The 17,041-nt window shown below is 32.6% G+C and overlaps 1 protein-coding gene across 1 annotated transcript; it reads right to left on the reverse strand.

The window, feature by feature from the left end:
- Positions 1–1,641: 1,641 nt before the first annotated feature.
- On the reverse strand, positions 1,642–15,090 carry Ndufa5 (NADH:ubiquinone oxidoreductase subunit A5). The gene is made up of 5 exons (XM_076834228.2): positions 15,010–15,090; positions 14,658–14,702; positions 9,754–9,870; positions 4,621–4,686; positions 1,642–2,304 (listed from the first exon to the last, which is right to left on the reverse strand). Exons 1-5 carry the CDS (start codon positions 15,028–15,030, stop codon positions 2,203–2,205), a joined length of 351 nt encoding a protein of 116 aa, XP_076690343.1. The 5' UTR covers positions 15,031–15,090; the 3' UTR covers positions 1,642–2,202.
- Between the last annotated feature and the right edge of the window lie 1,951 nt (positions 15,091–17,041).

Here is a 17,041-nt window from a genome sequence, read left to right on the forward strand (position 1 = left end):
TACAATTACTTTGACAGAAAAATTCAAGGGAGCAAGATCTAGGTTTGTTGGATTCAGCTGATATAATATAGGCAGAAATGACAGCATCCCAAGCATATTAGTAAAGAACAACATAATATAAAGTTAGGAGCATGAATTCTAGAACCAGACTGTCTAGGTTCAAAATTTAACTCCATGTCTATATGACCCTGAATATATTATTAAATCATTTCTTTGTCTCAGTTCCTCCAGCACCCCACATTACACATAATAGGGCAGCACTATTCATGATGGATTCCATTTCCTTATGAGAACAGAGATAGTTCACAGTATCTTCCTCTTACCAAGCTGTGGTGTAGATTTAATGAATGAAAGTACTTAGCACAGTACCTGACATTCATATTTGTCTCAGAAATCATTAACTATTAGGTTTACATAATAGCTATTATTCTAAAGTACGTTATTCTAAAACTGGCAATTCTATTGCAAACACGAATAAAGTCTCCTTTAAATAACAAAGCTATAGAAGCACTGCTGGTGAAATATAAAACATACTCAAAAATCATGGGAGAAATGGGACTGAAAGTATAGTAAAGACACAGCAAAACAATTTTTTTAATGTCCCCAAAGTATCCTAAAAAATTTGGTTAGAAAATTAGCTTGAAAGCATCCACGCACACATACTTTAGGGTTACATATTTTGACCTTAGCAAATATATTACATATTTAAGTAAATGTTGAACTGAAAAAGGAAGTTAAATAATCTGAGGGTCTAACAACCTTCCTCACCTTAGCCACTGAACTCACAATGGTGCTAGAACCACAGGAATGAGAACCCTGGGCTTGACTCTCCCTTAATACTTCTGCTTCCCCTCCACGAGAAGCTCCCTTGTAATCTGATGACTAAGAAGTAACCCAACTTACCTACTTAATATTAATTTAGTATTAGGTTATAGCTTTATAAGGGAGAAATATATTTTTTCTTTTTCCTAAAGAAAAAATACAATTTTTTTTTCTCATTTTGAATAATTCAGTTTAGCCGGAAGAGAGAGCACACACATAAATGCCCACACACAGAGAGGGAAGTATTTATGATTTATCTATGAGAAAAAAAAAATAAATTTAACTGGGTATTTGGAAATAATGGGGAGCTAGGAAGAAAAAGTGAAGACAGATGCAAAGTAACTTGATTTTTGTCAAACTTGAGCTTGCCAACTTCTTTCCTTGAACAGCATTTGTCTTCTATTTGATACCTACCTGGCATGCATACTACAAACAGTGAAAACTACTCAGTGATTCCACTTTGAAATTATACCCATATGACTAAGATATTTTGAATATACTCATGTGTGCCAGGTAAACTTCAGGAACTCCTACTACCATTTTTAAAAGAAATTCTACATCCACCCTGATGTAGTTGGGTTGATCAATAAAACTAAAGGCTAAGGACCAGATAACTTCCTTAAATGAAACAAAAGGAAAAGCTTATCCAACAACCTCTGTAAAAACAAGAAATTTTTCAAGTACCAAAAATCAATTTCTTCAATTGTACAATGAGTTCTAATCAGATGGTTTTCAAGGCTAATAAAGTAACAACAAATTGTGACAAAATGAAGATAAAATGTAAATAGTGAAAATAGAATAAATAATCCAAACACAGCCTAAAATAAAATGACATTTATAATGGATTTGATAGTCATTACAGAATCATATATTTAAGTTTTCCTTTATACATAAGATCACAGTCAAGGAGGTCAACAATTTAAAATTTTATCATGAACTATTTTTGCCATTATTCTCCCAACTAACCATTTTCATGCTTACTACTTCATCTCAAATGGTGACCAGTAAATTTGTTTAGACAATAATAATAAAGTGCTTTTTCTTTTTATCAGGATAATGAAATGAAATTAAGTAACATACTAAAGATACTGAAACTTTTGATTTTGACCTCTGAAATAAAGATCTATAGGAATTTTTCTAATTAACTTTCAAATCTTCCCTCAAACTTTCTGTTTAAAGAAATTCCATCTTTGAAATAATCTGCACAAATACTCTGCTTATCAAAAACTGATTCATACGACCCTATTACCATAAACACTAGTCTCTTCAATGTGTCCTGTGTCAGTTTTCTTGATTATGTCAATACATGGAAACATTTTAAAAATAACAGAACACTTAATTAAATCAGTTTCCCATCAGCCCACAGAATACATGTAATGATTATATTGGCCATTTCCACTGGTTGGCAGGAGGTTCTTCTATTAATGGCTCCCATGGTTTCCACTGCAGCATTTTTCTTGCCAGACTTAGTTCATTTTCAGCCTGTCATAAAAATTTTTAAAAAACATAATTTGATTGACTGTTCAACAGGTACTTAAAATAGTTAGTAACTAAAATGTAACTATAAGAGCTACTACTTTCATATTAATATCTCATGATTTATTTCACCATAAAATGCATGACACTTATTCTATTTAGTGGTTCTACTATGTAACTAATGGTCAGGTAGTACATACAGCATAGATACAATGAACAACAGGATGACTCATATCCCTGGCATTACAGAATGGGATAGTGTGAGATTTCATTAAGCTACTCTGAACATCATGCAATTTTAAACTTATGAATTATTTCTACACACTAGATTTTGAAAACTTAATATTAAAAAATATATAAAATATCTCTTTTACAATGGTTACACTTAAATAATATTTTCAACATATCAGATTAAAGAACCATTAGATTAATTTATATTTTAATATTGCCATAAAATGTGAAGAAGTGCAAAGATGACTCAAAAATACTGAAAATTCCTTAAGACTACTGAAAATTCCTTAAGACTATAACTGTATAATCAAATAATGTACCAACTAAACTCAATCTGATGAAAGTGAAACAAAATATAGAAGCAGGAAGAGGACAATAGTCAAGAGGTTTGCATTGAGTTCCCTTAGTACTTTATCTACTATCACAATCAACCTGACAATTGAAAAAAAGGGCCAAGAAAACAGGCCTTGGAATAACTAAAAGATGTGCAGACAATACGGCAAAAGTTTAGGTTAATGTCTTTTATTATAAAAAAAAACAACTCAAATCTTAATATTTTAAAAAATTAAGATCAAATAGCATGGTAAAAATATTAATGAATATAATTTATAATAAATGAAAGATAAGAACGTATTCCAAAAATTTAACCTTACTAGTAAATGGGGGGAAATGGACTATTTAAAACAAAAAGTCAAATAAAAATGAGGCATCGTTTTCTCTAATTAAATTAAATTGCATTCTTATCAGCATAGATGTATTAAAGCCAGTATTTTGAAATACTGTTGTGGCACTAGAGATTATTCCTATCAGAAAATAATTTGGTATTATGGTCCAAAAATTTAACTCATTATTATGTAAGAGATTTTCACTAGTAATTTTACCTAAAGGCACTGATCCTAATAACAAAAAATAGAAAAAGCTGTTTGTACAACCATCTTAGTCACAGTGTTATTCATAATAGAAAAACATTTTCCTCTATTTTAAAAAAATTTCTGTAATGATACTAAAATACTTTTATAAAAAACAAATTCTACCAAAAATGTTGTTAAGCTCAATTATCTTCTAGGCAGTCAGCCATATTTCACTGAAGAAAAGGTCATACTGCCATATATTCAGCTCTCTAAATTATTAAAAGATACAAGAAGAAATTGTTCTAATGAAAAGAAGTTACTTGTGACAACTAATTTTAGAATGTAGCTTGGGCCAATTTAAGTCCATTTTAACATAATCCATTCAAATTTAAGCCATAGTATTATCATGACTTCTTTAAGCCATTTTTAAGACGATACGTTAAATTCACTATGCTCTAATACAAAAAATATTACATTTTTACCAACAAAAAATATTATAGATGATTTAAAAAAATATCAAATGCTCAGAGCAGTATTTTTCTAGTGTTTTCTTCTCTTGCCCATTTCTGTTACCCATCTATGAATAAGGGGAAAGAATGCAAATTCTAGTTAAACAAAATTAAACTGAGTATTTTTTTTTCTTGTATAAGTAATGGCCACAATGAGGACAGGATAAAATATTTCCAAATAGAATAATTTAAAATTTAAATATTCTAGATGTAATGCTGTTAACGATAATTTTTCATAATCATGTTTGTATTTTATTATTCAGTATCATTATTTGTCAGGATTAGTATGCAGATAACAATGTAAAATCAAACTTTCAATATACTGTGCAATTAAAAGCTGCTTTTAACTTGGTCAAATGCTCCAATAACCAAAAAACAAGTATATTTTAATTTTATGATTCCAGACATTTTTTTTCCTCCTTGTTAAAAGTATACCAAGCTCTTTAAATATAAAACTGTATTCACACTGTTACTAACCTTTCAGTTAACTAAACTGAAAGAATATCAAACTCCAATCTTCCAAATGAAGCCTCAAAAATTCTAGTTAGAAATAATAATAAAGGACTTAAGTGACATTCACATGTCAGAAGTAGCACATTTTCTAAATATAGTCTTATATTTGATAAATTAATATATAAAGCAAAGAAATTTAGCTTTCTTTTATCAGTTTTGTGTGTCTTTATAAAATGAACATTTGAAATCAAACATTTAAATGTTCAACTTTTTTTTACCTGAAGAATCACCTCTTCTATTTGGCCATGTTGAAGTTGCTCTTCTAATTTTTTAACATCTGATTCCTGTCATTTCAGGGAAAAAAAAATATTAGCTACTGAAACACAATATCTGAATGTTTTAAGACCCTATATTTTAAAACCCATTTATAAAAAGCACAACAAACATAATTTTCCTATCAACATGCCCTCACTAAACTTTTACCAAATAATTGGTAAAAATCATTTACTCTCTCCGCTGTCTCATTGTTTGTCTTAATGTTAAAAAGTATTATTTGTTGATATGCTTATTAAAGGTAAGGCATATGATGCCTAATTCAGTCTTTCTAAAATAGATTTTAAAATATCACTTTGCTTTTCTTAATGTTTCCTGTATTTCATCTGAGAATATTAACATTGAAAATAAGCCAGGCACAGTGGCCCATGCCTGTAATCAAGTGACTCAGAGGGTGAAGCAAGAAGATCTCAAGCTCCAAGCCAGCCCCAGCAAATTAGAGAGGCCCTAAGCAACTTAGTGAGACCCTATCTCAAAATTAAAATTGGCTGGAGATGTCAATGGTTAAGTGCCCCTGGCTTTAATCCCAGGTACCAAAAAATAAACAAACAAATATTTAAAAATGCTGGGGCTACAGTTGTGGCTCAGTGGTAGAGCAATCCATCCTTAGCACCACATAAAAATAAATAAATTAAATAAAGGTATTAAAAAAAAAATGCTATCGTATGACCCCAGAAATTCCTCTGCTAGGTATATATAAAACAAATAACATATTCCAGAACACAGCAGCACAATTTGTAGCTCCCAAACTAGAAATAAATCAAATCTATGATAAAAAAGATCAAAAATTATGATATTTGAATATAATAGAATACTATTTGCTGATGAAAATGAAAAAACAAACTATACACAAAAATAGATGATTCTCTCACACATAATATTACATGGAAAGAAATCAGACACAAAAGAGAACATAATAATTATTCCATTTATACAAAGTTCAAAAAAAAGGTAAATGAATCTATCATGTTAAAGATAAGAATAACAGTTACTGTTAGCAGGATAGTAACTTTAAAGAAACAAGGGGTTTAGAGTTCTAGAAATGTCCTTTAGTCTGGTATTCACTTGAGTATGATCACTTCATGAAAATTCACTATAATTTCTGTATATTTTTATATACATTATACTTTAATAAAATGATTTTTAAAAAGAACTGCTGGGCTGGGGATGTGGCTCAGTGGTAGAATGCTTGCCTGGCATGGGTGAAGCCCTGGGTCTGATCCTCAGTACTGGAAAGAAAAAATTCTAATAAATATAATATCTAGAACATTTAATGTCAATTATTTATTTTCTAGTATACTAAACTTTTTGAGAGTCAGTCAGGAACCATGCCATATACCACATATGTAAGAAAGCCTTCATCATTATCAGGTGGTTTTATGTTCTATAATAGTATTTTTAAAAAGAGAAAAACAAGGATTCTATTTATTTATCTATTTTAATTATAGGAATTCATATGTTCCTGCTTCAGAGAATCTGAATGGCCTAGAATTCTGCATGGATTATTCCTTCACCCTCTCCAAATCTTTGTTCAAATATCACCTTCTTAATAAGGACTACTGATAACTCACATTGTAGTAGGCTGAATAATGCCCCACAAAATGTGTAAGTATTTATTAATCCCTAGAGCTTGTGAATATTATCTTATGATCTTCTGTGGCAAAGGCTTTGTGGGTTTGATTAAAACCTTAAGATGGGGGGACTTTCCTGGACTGTCCTGATAAAAAAAAAAGTAAAGGGAAATTACATTGAGACAGAGAGAAACAAAGAGATGGTAATCTACTATGTAGTCAGAAATCAGAGTGATGCAGCCACAGCCAAGCAATCTAAACTCACCAGAAGCTGGCAGAGACAAGGAACAAAGTCTACTCCAGAGACACAAGAGAGAACATAGCCCTAACAATTTGATGTGGGCTCCTGATACCAATTTCAGACTATTAAGCCTGTAGAAATAAAACAGTAAATTTCTATTATCTTAAAGCCATAAAATCTGTGTTAATTTGTTACACAGCAGCCACAAGATACTAATACAGTTTATAGATAAGATCTCCCAGCCCTAACATGGCACAAATCATTATTCCTTGCTTTATTTTCTTCACTATACTTTCTACCTTCTAATATACTCTATACTTCATTTATTTACATTTTTACTTATTTATTTTGGGGCTTCCCATCATTAATGTGTAATTTCTAAGGGCAAGGATTTTTATCTGTTGTTTTTACTGTCATCTAGGAACTAGTGTCCATGCCTAGAACTATTCATGGCATAAACAGTCATTCAATAAATATTTCTTGGTTAAATAGATAATAACTTTAAAAATAGTTGAAAAGGAAGGAAAAAGAAATAACATGAACATGTTTCAGAAAGACAATTTAACACCAAGTTAACTCAGTAATGAGGCCAAAACTCAAAAGCAAAACAAGAAAGCAGATCACAGTTATAAAAGAACCAGAAGGGGGTAAAAGGTAAAGAAGCCAAGGAATGTTCAACAAAATTTTCTACTCGGGAAAGACCTGTTATAAACTGTTTTGAAAAACAGTTTAAAAATTTGTCTCACTGATGGTAAATCAATAATTTGATTTTTATTTACCAATGCATTAAGCTTAATAAGATATATATTGAGTGCTCACTCTGTCCTTGAGATCAGATTAAGCCTTTTACATATATTACCTATTTCATCCTAACAACAAGTGTTTAAGGTAGGTATTATTATACCTAAGTTATAGATGAAGAAGTTGAGACAGAAAAAATAAAAAGTAGACCATGTTACTCAGCAAATCAGAGCTGATGAAAATCTTGGACAAGATACAAACCAATGTTTTTCACCAATATGCTATTACTATCTTTCCCAAGTAATAATATTAAAAAAATTTTCATTTCCATCTTAGGCTTGGAAAATAGAGATTTGATCATCATAACAATATTCATGGATGACTATGTGAATGGTTAAAAAATGTGATAATTCTACCAAAAACTGGTAAAATTTTCTGTAAAATCAAAGATATAACTATTATGAAATGCTTGGGATTATCAAAATCTATTTGTATTTAGTCATTTGAATAAACAAATACTTCTAAGGGCTCATGTGTCAGGTACTATGCTAGATCTTAGGGTATAAAGATTAATTCAATATCATTCATAAGTAGCTTATAACTAGTAGATGAGACAGGCATAAATATAATGTGATAGGTACAATAAGAGATGTGAGGAAGTTGTCAAACTCAGGGAGGTAAGAAAAAGTGTCACAAAGGAAGTGAATACTTGAAAACTGAGTTTCAAGAACTATCTTAATCTATTTGTGCTGGTACAACAAAACACCTGAGACTATATAGATTATAAACTAAATTTTCTCACAGTTCTGGAGAGCGGAAAGTCCAAAATTAAGACATTGGTAAATTTAGGTGTCCAGTGAGGGCTGCAGCCTCAGAAAGGGAAGAAACACTATGTTCTTACGTGGTGGATGCAAAGGGCAAGAGAAAGCCTAAATTGTACAAAATCTCTTTATTTATAAAAGCCTAATCTCATTCATAAGGGAGAAGTACTCACGGACCAACCACTGCTTAATAGTACCATGCTGGCCATTAAGTTTCAACACCAAAATTTTAGAGAGGAATATTCAAACCATAGCAAACTGCCAGCTAGACAAGGTTAGGGGCCTTCCAGGAAGACAGAAAATACAAATAATATAAAAATAAAATTGCATGGAATTCACAAAATTGCCAGCAGCTTGATGTTGCTGAAGTACAGGGTGTAAGAGGAAATGACAGAATAGGATTGAGAAGAAAACTAAGAGCCAGATCTCAGAGGACTGTACATACCATGCTAAAAACTTTATTCTGTTAAGATCCTGATTCCCAAACATGGGTCTGTGTAAAAATTATGCAGATAAAGGTTAGCTTCATATAACCACCTCAGCATAAATCCTTAAACTCAGTCTCTGAGAAACACTGAACAGTAAAATACTAAGATTTTAAGCAGGAAGTTAACGTAAGATTTACATATTGAAAAAACAACACTACTATTATCTTGAGGTTATTAAATATGATAATAAAATGGGAGAGTCTAAAAAAGGGAACATACAGAATAAACAAAGGAGAACAAGATTATTGAGAAGAAAGACAGAAAAAAGAAATCAAAGATGGAATTGAGTAGGTTCACCTCATGAAAAGAAAAGGAAAATTTCTTATTCAATGATAGGGAAAAAAATTTCCTCACTCAAGGAAAACATGAAAACAAAATGAAAAAAAAGAAAATGAACTTCCATATTAGAGACTTCAATCTATAAAATTACTTCCACAATTGCCAAGGTAAGAACAAAAATTCCAAATTAAGTTGCATTATCCTGCTGTATATCAAAGGAAAAGACAGGAGTTCTTTTCAAATATAAAGATTGGTGATCTAATAAGAATAATAAATATAAATTAAGATCACTTTTGAATGTATATAAAATACTTCCAGAATTTATGAACACTACTTTTGATAATAACATAAAGCTCATGAAATAATTGATGAAATTATTTGTATGAAAATTTAACAAGCCAATACAGTTTGGTATGAAAAAAACAGCAGTAGTTTACTGTGTTCTTGTCTAGTGCCTTTGATTTTTAAGTTGTAAAATGCTTGTATTAGTTTGCTTGGCTGCCATAACAAAATACATAGACTAGATGGCTTAAAGAACAGAAATTTATTCTCTTACAGTTCTGGAGACCAGAAGCCCAAGATCAAAGTGTCAACAAAGTTCCTGCCAGTATCTATCGATTAAATGCAAAATATCAATAAAGAATTCAACTATACAGAGAAGAAAAGTAAAAGGTACAGCTACAATGTTACCTCAGGGAAGGACTTGATCTGATTGTTGCATTCTAGTAATTAACAGTGTTTTGCATTTAGAAAGCACTTATTAAACAAGAGTTTGCTAAATGAAAAAGAGAAAAGATGGAAAAAAAGCACTGAAGGAAGGAGAATACAAATAAGAGAGCAATTGTACAGGAAGTGCAAAAGAAGCAAATGAATTTTTTGGTTAAATGTAACATAGGCTACATAAATCCAAAAGAACAAAAATGAGTTAGCTACTTACCGCTTTAACCATTCCCAGTTTCTCATTTGTAATCTGTTCTGTATATTTTCTATACGCTGCATTTTTAGGGATTTGCTCAAGAACATCAAGAATCTTTGTGTACAATATTCTGAGCCTCTGAAAAGACAAGCCATACAAATTTCTATAGGTTAAAATATCATCAAAGATTAGAAAGAACATTTAAACAAGAATTTCACAGAAAATTTTAAAAGGATTCACATCTTATTTTTTTTAAAGAAAACTTAATTTTTCTTCACTGTAATTTTTTTCTGTCTGCACCCTATCTCTACCCTTTACAACTCTGGAAAATGAATATAAATGTGGAAACTCTATGTCTTGTATGCACAATAAAAGTTGTACATGAGTCCAGGTATAATAATAAGCAGAAATAAAACTAACTTAAAGCTGATGACCTTTCTTGGAAATCAAATCATTTATCAGATCAATATTTCTCTAACTGAGGTCCTAGGCACTATTAATTTTTTTTCTGTTTTTTTTTTCTGTTTTTCTTAGTTGAACTTGTGTAGAAATTATACACACACACATACACACACACACACACGTATATGCATTAGATCATTAGTATAATAAAATTTAACTGAATAATTATAATATTCAGTGTTTCTTTGTGATTACAATTATGTTAGCACCAAGTGAATTCAATTTTCACCAAAAGTTCAACAGAAAAAGAATAGAAGGGATTCACTACCCAGCATATACTGAAGCACACTGAGTACAGTCAGCCAATAATGGTAAGTTGTTGTCTTGGCAGATCCTAACCCACAGCAGTTCATGTAATAAATATAATTATAAATGTACTGTGTACTTAAGAAGTCTGTACTTTTCTTTGTATTTAATTGAAATTAAACTCTTTTTGTTTTTTGTGTGTGCTACTAGGAACTAAAACCAGGTCTTCGTGGATGCTGGGCAAGCCCTTTACCACTGAGCCACTGAGCTATATCCCTATCCTTGAAATTTATTTCAGTTTAATTGTATGAAATCCAGAGAAACTAATATCTAGTTTCATTCAAATATAAATTCAATAGATATATGTATATATACAAATAACTCTGAGGGTCTCTAAGATTAGTTTTACTTATTAAAAAAGGTCTACATATTTAGCCATTATTTATATATTTCAAATGATGTTTCATAATAGAGAATATTTTACTGTAGAGGTTGAATATTCCTTATCTTTGGGACCAGATGTGGTTTGACTATCAGGACATTTTGCCTTCTGGAATATCTGAATATACATAATGAAGTATCGTACAGATGGAACCCAAGTTAAGACACAAAATTCATTTATATTTTATATATACCTTAAACACATAGCCTGAAAGTAATTTTATACAATATTTCAAGTGCAAATTTTTCATCTATGGCATCACATCAGCACACAAAAAGTTTCATATTTGAGCATTCTAGACTTTAGATTTTCAGATTAAGGATGCTCTTGTCAGATAACATATAGTCACAATTGTGCAGGGTTTTTTTAGCCTCATTTCTTCTTAATTTTTAGCAAAGAAGAAGATAATAGAAAGTCCTGGCCAATAGACTTAAGTTCCAATTAATTATTCCCTGTCTTTGTCTACAAACCATTAATTTAAGCTTTCAGTTTCAACTTACAAATATTTCTAATTCTTATCCTCTCCAATTTACATGTACGTAAGGCACATATTAGTTTTCAAGATAGCATTTTAATAAAATTATAATCTGATTTAAATATTTGGTTTTTAGAATATCTTAATTTTTCCTGATAGAAATATATCTATTCCTAGAAAAATACACATTAGCACTATGAATGATTAATATAGAAAAAAAGAATACTATAGGACCCTTATGAGTGAAAGATACCACTAATCATTATTCCAAAACATAGGTGTAAAACAGAATAGTCCATTCAAACAAGAAACACAGTCACTTTAAGTGTATCTCAATGACTGCAGGTATATAAATACTTCTCCTAAAGAATATTATTTTTTCAATAAGAATGTATTCCACTATTCTGCCATGTATGATATTATACTGTGTGCTATTTGGATATAAAAATAGATTGGTCATGGATCCCATTTCCAGTATGTTTAAGATATTATAAGGTAGTCAACGCCATAAAATTTAAAAAGATGTTCATGGTAGGGGTGGGAAGAATGTAGAACAGAAAGACCAGCAATAAGCAATGGTTAAGTGTGTGCTAACTAGAACCTGACTGCCTGGCTTCACTGCCTGCCAGTGCTTAGTTGCAAAGGACAAGTTATTTCCATTTGAGTGTCTTCATTCCTCATCTGTAAAAGGTGGACTATAATATCTGCCTCATTGGGTATTGTATCACTTAAAATAATAGGAGGCACAAATAAATGTTAGCATTATTATTCCACAAGGAAAGAAGGAATCACTTCAGCAGAGACCAGAGAAGGGATCATAGAAAAGGTAACTTCTGAGATAAACCTAAAGGAATGGTAGGACTTGGAAAAATGAAGACTTTGGCAAAAGCAATTTTCACATCAAATACATAGGACTGAATGGCAGAAAATATAGGGAACAAAAAGGAAACAGGATAGTTTGTGCTATCCAATACCATAGCTGCTCACCAACTATGGTTATTGAGCACCTGAAATGTGGCTAATCCAAACTATGATATGTTCTCTAAATAAAAATACAGTGTGTTTTTATAATTCCGTATTAAAAAAACTATAAAATATTTTCATATTGATTATATATTGAAATGGTTATGTCAGATCTGTCAGCTAGAAGTCTTTTTTTCTATATTAAGAAAGTGATTTTTAGAAAATTTAAAATTACATTAAAACATAGCTTATATGTTTTGTGGCTCATATTTTCATTGCACAGCACTTGGATAGAATACAGGACATATGAGGAAATTCTGAGGAGATAAGACAGAAGAATAAGACAAATTGTAAGTAATTTTGCATTCTAAGTTAAAGCATTTGGGCTTCATTGTGTGGGTAATTAAAAGATTTAGAAAAATCATATGATTAGATCTAGGTTTCAGGAGGCAGTAAGTTAAAAAGAATGAAGGAGAAATGTGGAAAAAAATCAATAATGAAGTTGTTGCAATTCTCTAAATGAGAACAAGGGCCTACATTGTGGTAGTAATAGTAGGTATAAGAAAGTCAGGCTGAAAAGCTGTTAGAAAAAAAAAAACAACAGAATTCATCACTGAAATAAATAGGAAGATATAGGGAAGAGAAGTATCACTATGATATCCAAATTCACAGCCTGGGAGTGGAAAGTTTCTGATACTATTAAGAGAAATACAGTCTGATGAAGAAGAAGCATACTTAGAAGGGGAAAACTATAAGCTCAGTTCTACACAATACTAAGTATAAAGTCATCATGAACTCATAATTTATAAGTGCAAGGCATTCATTCAATAAACATTATTTACTGACTATATAACATACAGTGAAGAAAACAATAAAAATAAAAAATCCCTGCCTTCATGAAACCTACATTCTAGTAGAAAAATCAGTAAAATGCTGTCTGTAGTGATCTAGAGTCATTTCAAGGACCCTAACTTTTATTCAGTGTGAAATGAAAAGCTATTGAAGGGTTTTAAGTAAAGAAATGGCAGGACCTCACATTTCTTGGCTGAAAAAGAGTAGTGGCAAACAGGGAGAGGCAAACAGGAATTAATGAAATTGTTCCCAGCAGCGATGATGGTCGCAGAGAAGATAATGGCAGAGGAGGTGGTGAGATGTGATCAAAATCTGGGTATATTTTGAAGGTAGAAGTGGCAGATGTAGGGTGTGAAATAAAGAAAGGAATCAAAGATCATTTCAAGGTTTTTGACTTGAGTTCAAAAAAATGGAACTGCCATTCACTGACAAGAGCAAGCCTGAGGAAAGAACAGGTTTTAGGAAGATCAGGAACTTCATTTTGGACATGTTAAGCTTGAGTTACCTGTCTGACATACAGTGGAGATGTTCACTAAGCAATAAAATACCGTGACTCTCATAAAGGGAGAGGTCAATAGTTGATACGGAAATTTAAGAGTGTATGGTAGTATTTAGAACCATTAAAACTGGGTCCACTCACCAAGAGAGATCAAATCTAAACAAAGATCCAAACACTTAAATCTTGAAGAACTGCAAAAATTTTTAAAAATGGGAAGATGAAGAACCAGAAAAGGAGAAGGCAAAAGACAAGGGGGGAAGGAGGAAGCAGATTTAGGAAGTGACACCCACTAAACAAAGTGTTTGATGCAGAGTATCAAATTTGTCAAAATGTTACTGTTGGATCAATTAAATTGAGAAACATGGGCTAATCACGGGGTTTGGGACCATGGGCATCTTTCATGACTTTGAAAACAACAGTTCTGGCCAACCCTGACTGAAGTACATTCAAGGGGGAATAAGAAATTACAGGCTGTAAATACTTTTTTTGAGTTATTCATAAAGGGAAGGACAGTGATTATTGAAGGTAAGGGAGGGATTAAATGAAGCTTGGTTTGTTTTGTTTTATGAAAGAATTTCAGAATATTAAGGGAAAAGGAGGTAACTGCTAGTGTGCTACCATAAGCAAAGTCAAGAGTGTAGAATCTATGGCACCTAAGCAGAACTGGTGTCGTGGGGAAAAGGATGAAAAATGGAGATACAGATTTGGGAGGAAGCTAACAGAAGTGTGTATACAACTGCAGCAAGGAGAATACCAAGGAAAAGGTCAACAAGAAAAGTGGCTTAATAAAGAGGGCATGGCCCAAAAAAGAAAGAAAAAAGAAAGTGACATTGGATCAAGAGGTAGCTACTGCCCTTCTCAAGAGCTCTCGGCGTTGTGATTGAGGGCTTGAAATATCCACATCCCCTAACCTTGCCACCAACAAGGTCGCAGGGTTCCAGGCTTTCTCAGGGACCCAGGAATGAAGAAAGGAAAGAGGCACCTACCTCGTGTGGAGTCTCACACACAGCCAATCCCACGAGGCCAGTGGTCTGTTCAAAAAACAAAACACGATTGGAGTTTACTACGGTTTCCGCGCATGCTCTTCCTTTACTAAGCAAACCCGCACTCCCTTGGCTAATCTAGTCTAAAGTCAGGTTCATTCGGAACTTATTTTCTGCTTCTACGAGCAGAGTCACTAACCTGGGCACCCCCTGAAAGAAGGGCAGAACAAATCCACAAAAAGCACCGCCGCGCGTGCACCAGTTATGGTCCCCCCCACCCCCGTGGGAAGAAAAGCTATTGGGCTGACTCTTCGCCCACGATCTAAATTCCAACAGTGACCTCCATTCGTCTCACCTTCTTCAGCACACCCGCCATGACAGCGCCGAAGAACCAACCCCGCGCAGCCTTCTGGGAACCTCGCGCAGACTTGCTCAATCGACCATCGAGGCTGTCGCTCCGTCACCATGGAAACAGCTTGATTCCTCTCCCTCAAGTTCTACGGAAGGCGCAAAGGCTCTATCCCGCCAGTCCAAGGGAGAGCGGGGTAGCTGACGCCTGCGCAATGAATACAGACAGGTCTAAGGATTGGAATAGTTGGGCACCAATAACGTCGTTATCGGGATTCGATTCTGGACCCCTGCTGCTAGTACCTTTGACTGCTTGCCCAAAGGCTGAGCAAGACACTACAGACTAAAAATACTTGTCCGAGATGTGGTCAGTGTGGTGAGGATTTTTCTATATTGACAAATGACAAAATACATATGAAACAACATTAAAATGATGTGAATAAGTCTGGCATGTTCATGGGTGTCTGTTATAGCATTACTTGTAGTTTCCCCAATACTTATAATATTCTGCAATAAAAATTAAAAAAAAAAAATACTTGTCCGTCTTAGTCGCTGTAGGAACTTGCACTATGTTTAACTTAAGGTGATTTCCCTAATCTCCCTTCCTCGATTTATTTACATGATGGTAGTAGGGCTTGAGCATTATCTAAAGTGGTCTCCTCCTGCAAAGGTAATTTTGTAGTACAGGGATGTCAGTATTCTCCATCTTATGAACCAAAGCAGTACGCAGCTTGAGGCCTTTATTTCTCTTCCATTTCATTGCCGAAGTACTTCATCCCATTTCCCAGTGAAAGTGAGACCAGACCACACCGCTTTTCCCCACTTAACTCCACAAACATGTATTGAACACTCAACTCGGTGCTCTTGGGACCTAATTTGTAAGATAGGATCTCTTATTATGGAATTCACAGAACAATGATGAACGCATGTGTTGGTAGATAGTGTTTAGTAAGTGTATCAACCTATTTCCAATAGCTAATAGTGTTTAGTAATTGTTCTTCTGAAAGAGGTTTGTGCTAAGTGCAGTGGTAACAGGGAAGAGGAAATAACTATTCAACAATCGTGGGCGATTGGAATTAAGGAATTTTTTTTTTTAACAAGTCAGGGAGCATAATAAATTGAAAGCACATGTATACACACAAACATATGTACACATTCATTGTTATGTATTTATATATGAGTATATGTGTATGTAGAAGTGTTTATGTATATTTGTGAATATGGGTGTGTGTGTTTGTGTGTGTCTGTACATTCATTTCTAGATGATTAGTAAGGTAAACTGATTAAAATGAAAAATGAGCTTCTATGCCATTCCACAGAACTTGAATTTTATGCTGTAAGAAATGGAAACAATTAGAAGATTTTAAGTATCTGAATGACGTCATCATATTTGTGATTTGGATACACAAATTTGTTAACAGTTGAAGAAGATAAATTGGAAAAGGTGGGACAAGACTAGAGGCATGAAACTAACAAAGGGAGAGAAAACTAAGCAAAAAGCAAGCAGAATAAAAGAAATAATAAAGATCAGGAAAAAAAACAGAATATCAATAGAGAAAAATTAGTGAAACTAGAAGTTGTTTTTACAAACTAAGGGGAAAACAGAGACAAAACTCAAATTATTAACATAAAAGAAGAAACATAACTAACAACACTACAGAGACAACAGGAGTAAGTAGGAAAACAACAAACAACTGTATGCTAACAAATTAGATAACATAGAACAAATTCCTAGAAATACACAAACCACCTAAACTGATCTAGGAAAAAAATTAAAACTCTGAATATATCTATAATAAGTAAAGAAACTGAATAAGAATGAAAAAATACTATTCACAAAGTCAAACCCAGGATCAGATGGCTCCACTAGTAAATTCCACCAAACATTTAAAGAATACTCCTTCAGAAACTATTTCAAAATATACAAGAGGAGGGAACACTTTGCAATTCATTCCATAAGGCAAGGATTACTTTGAACGCAAGAAAGTAAATAAATTACAAGAAAATTTCAGAGAAATATTCCTTATGAATAGATATGT

This window comes from Callospermophilus lateralis, chromosome 1 (genome assembly GCF_048772815.1).
Source record: "Callospermophilus lateralis isolate mCalLat2 chromosome 1, mCalLat2.hap1, whole genome shotgun sequence".
Classification (NCBI taxonomy): Eukaryota; Metazoa; Chordata; class Mammalia; order Rodentia; family Sciuridae; genus Callospermophilus; species Callospermophilus lateralis.

Bases quoted from the DNA above. Each gene is read 5' to 3' on its own strand.
- Ndufa5 (XM_076834228.2), bottom strand. From the start codon at position 15,030: ATGGCGGGTGTGCTGAAGAAG. The intron at 14,703-15,009 runs GTGAGACGAATG...TTTTTTGAACAG, and splicing joins TGGCGGGTGTGCTGAAGAAG to ACCACTGGCCTCGTGGGATT. The intron at 9,871-14,657 runs GTAGGTGCCTCT...TTGTCTTTTCAG, and splicing joins TGTGTGAGACTCCACACGAG to AGGCTCAGAATATTGTACAC.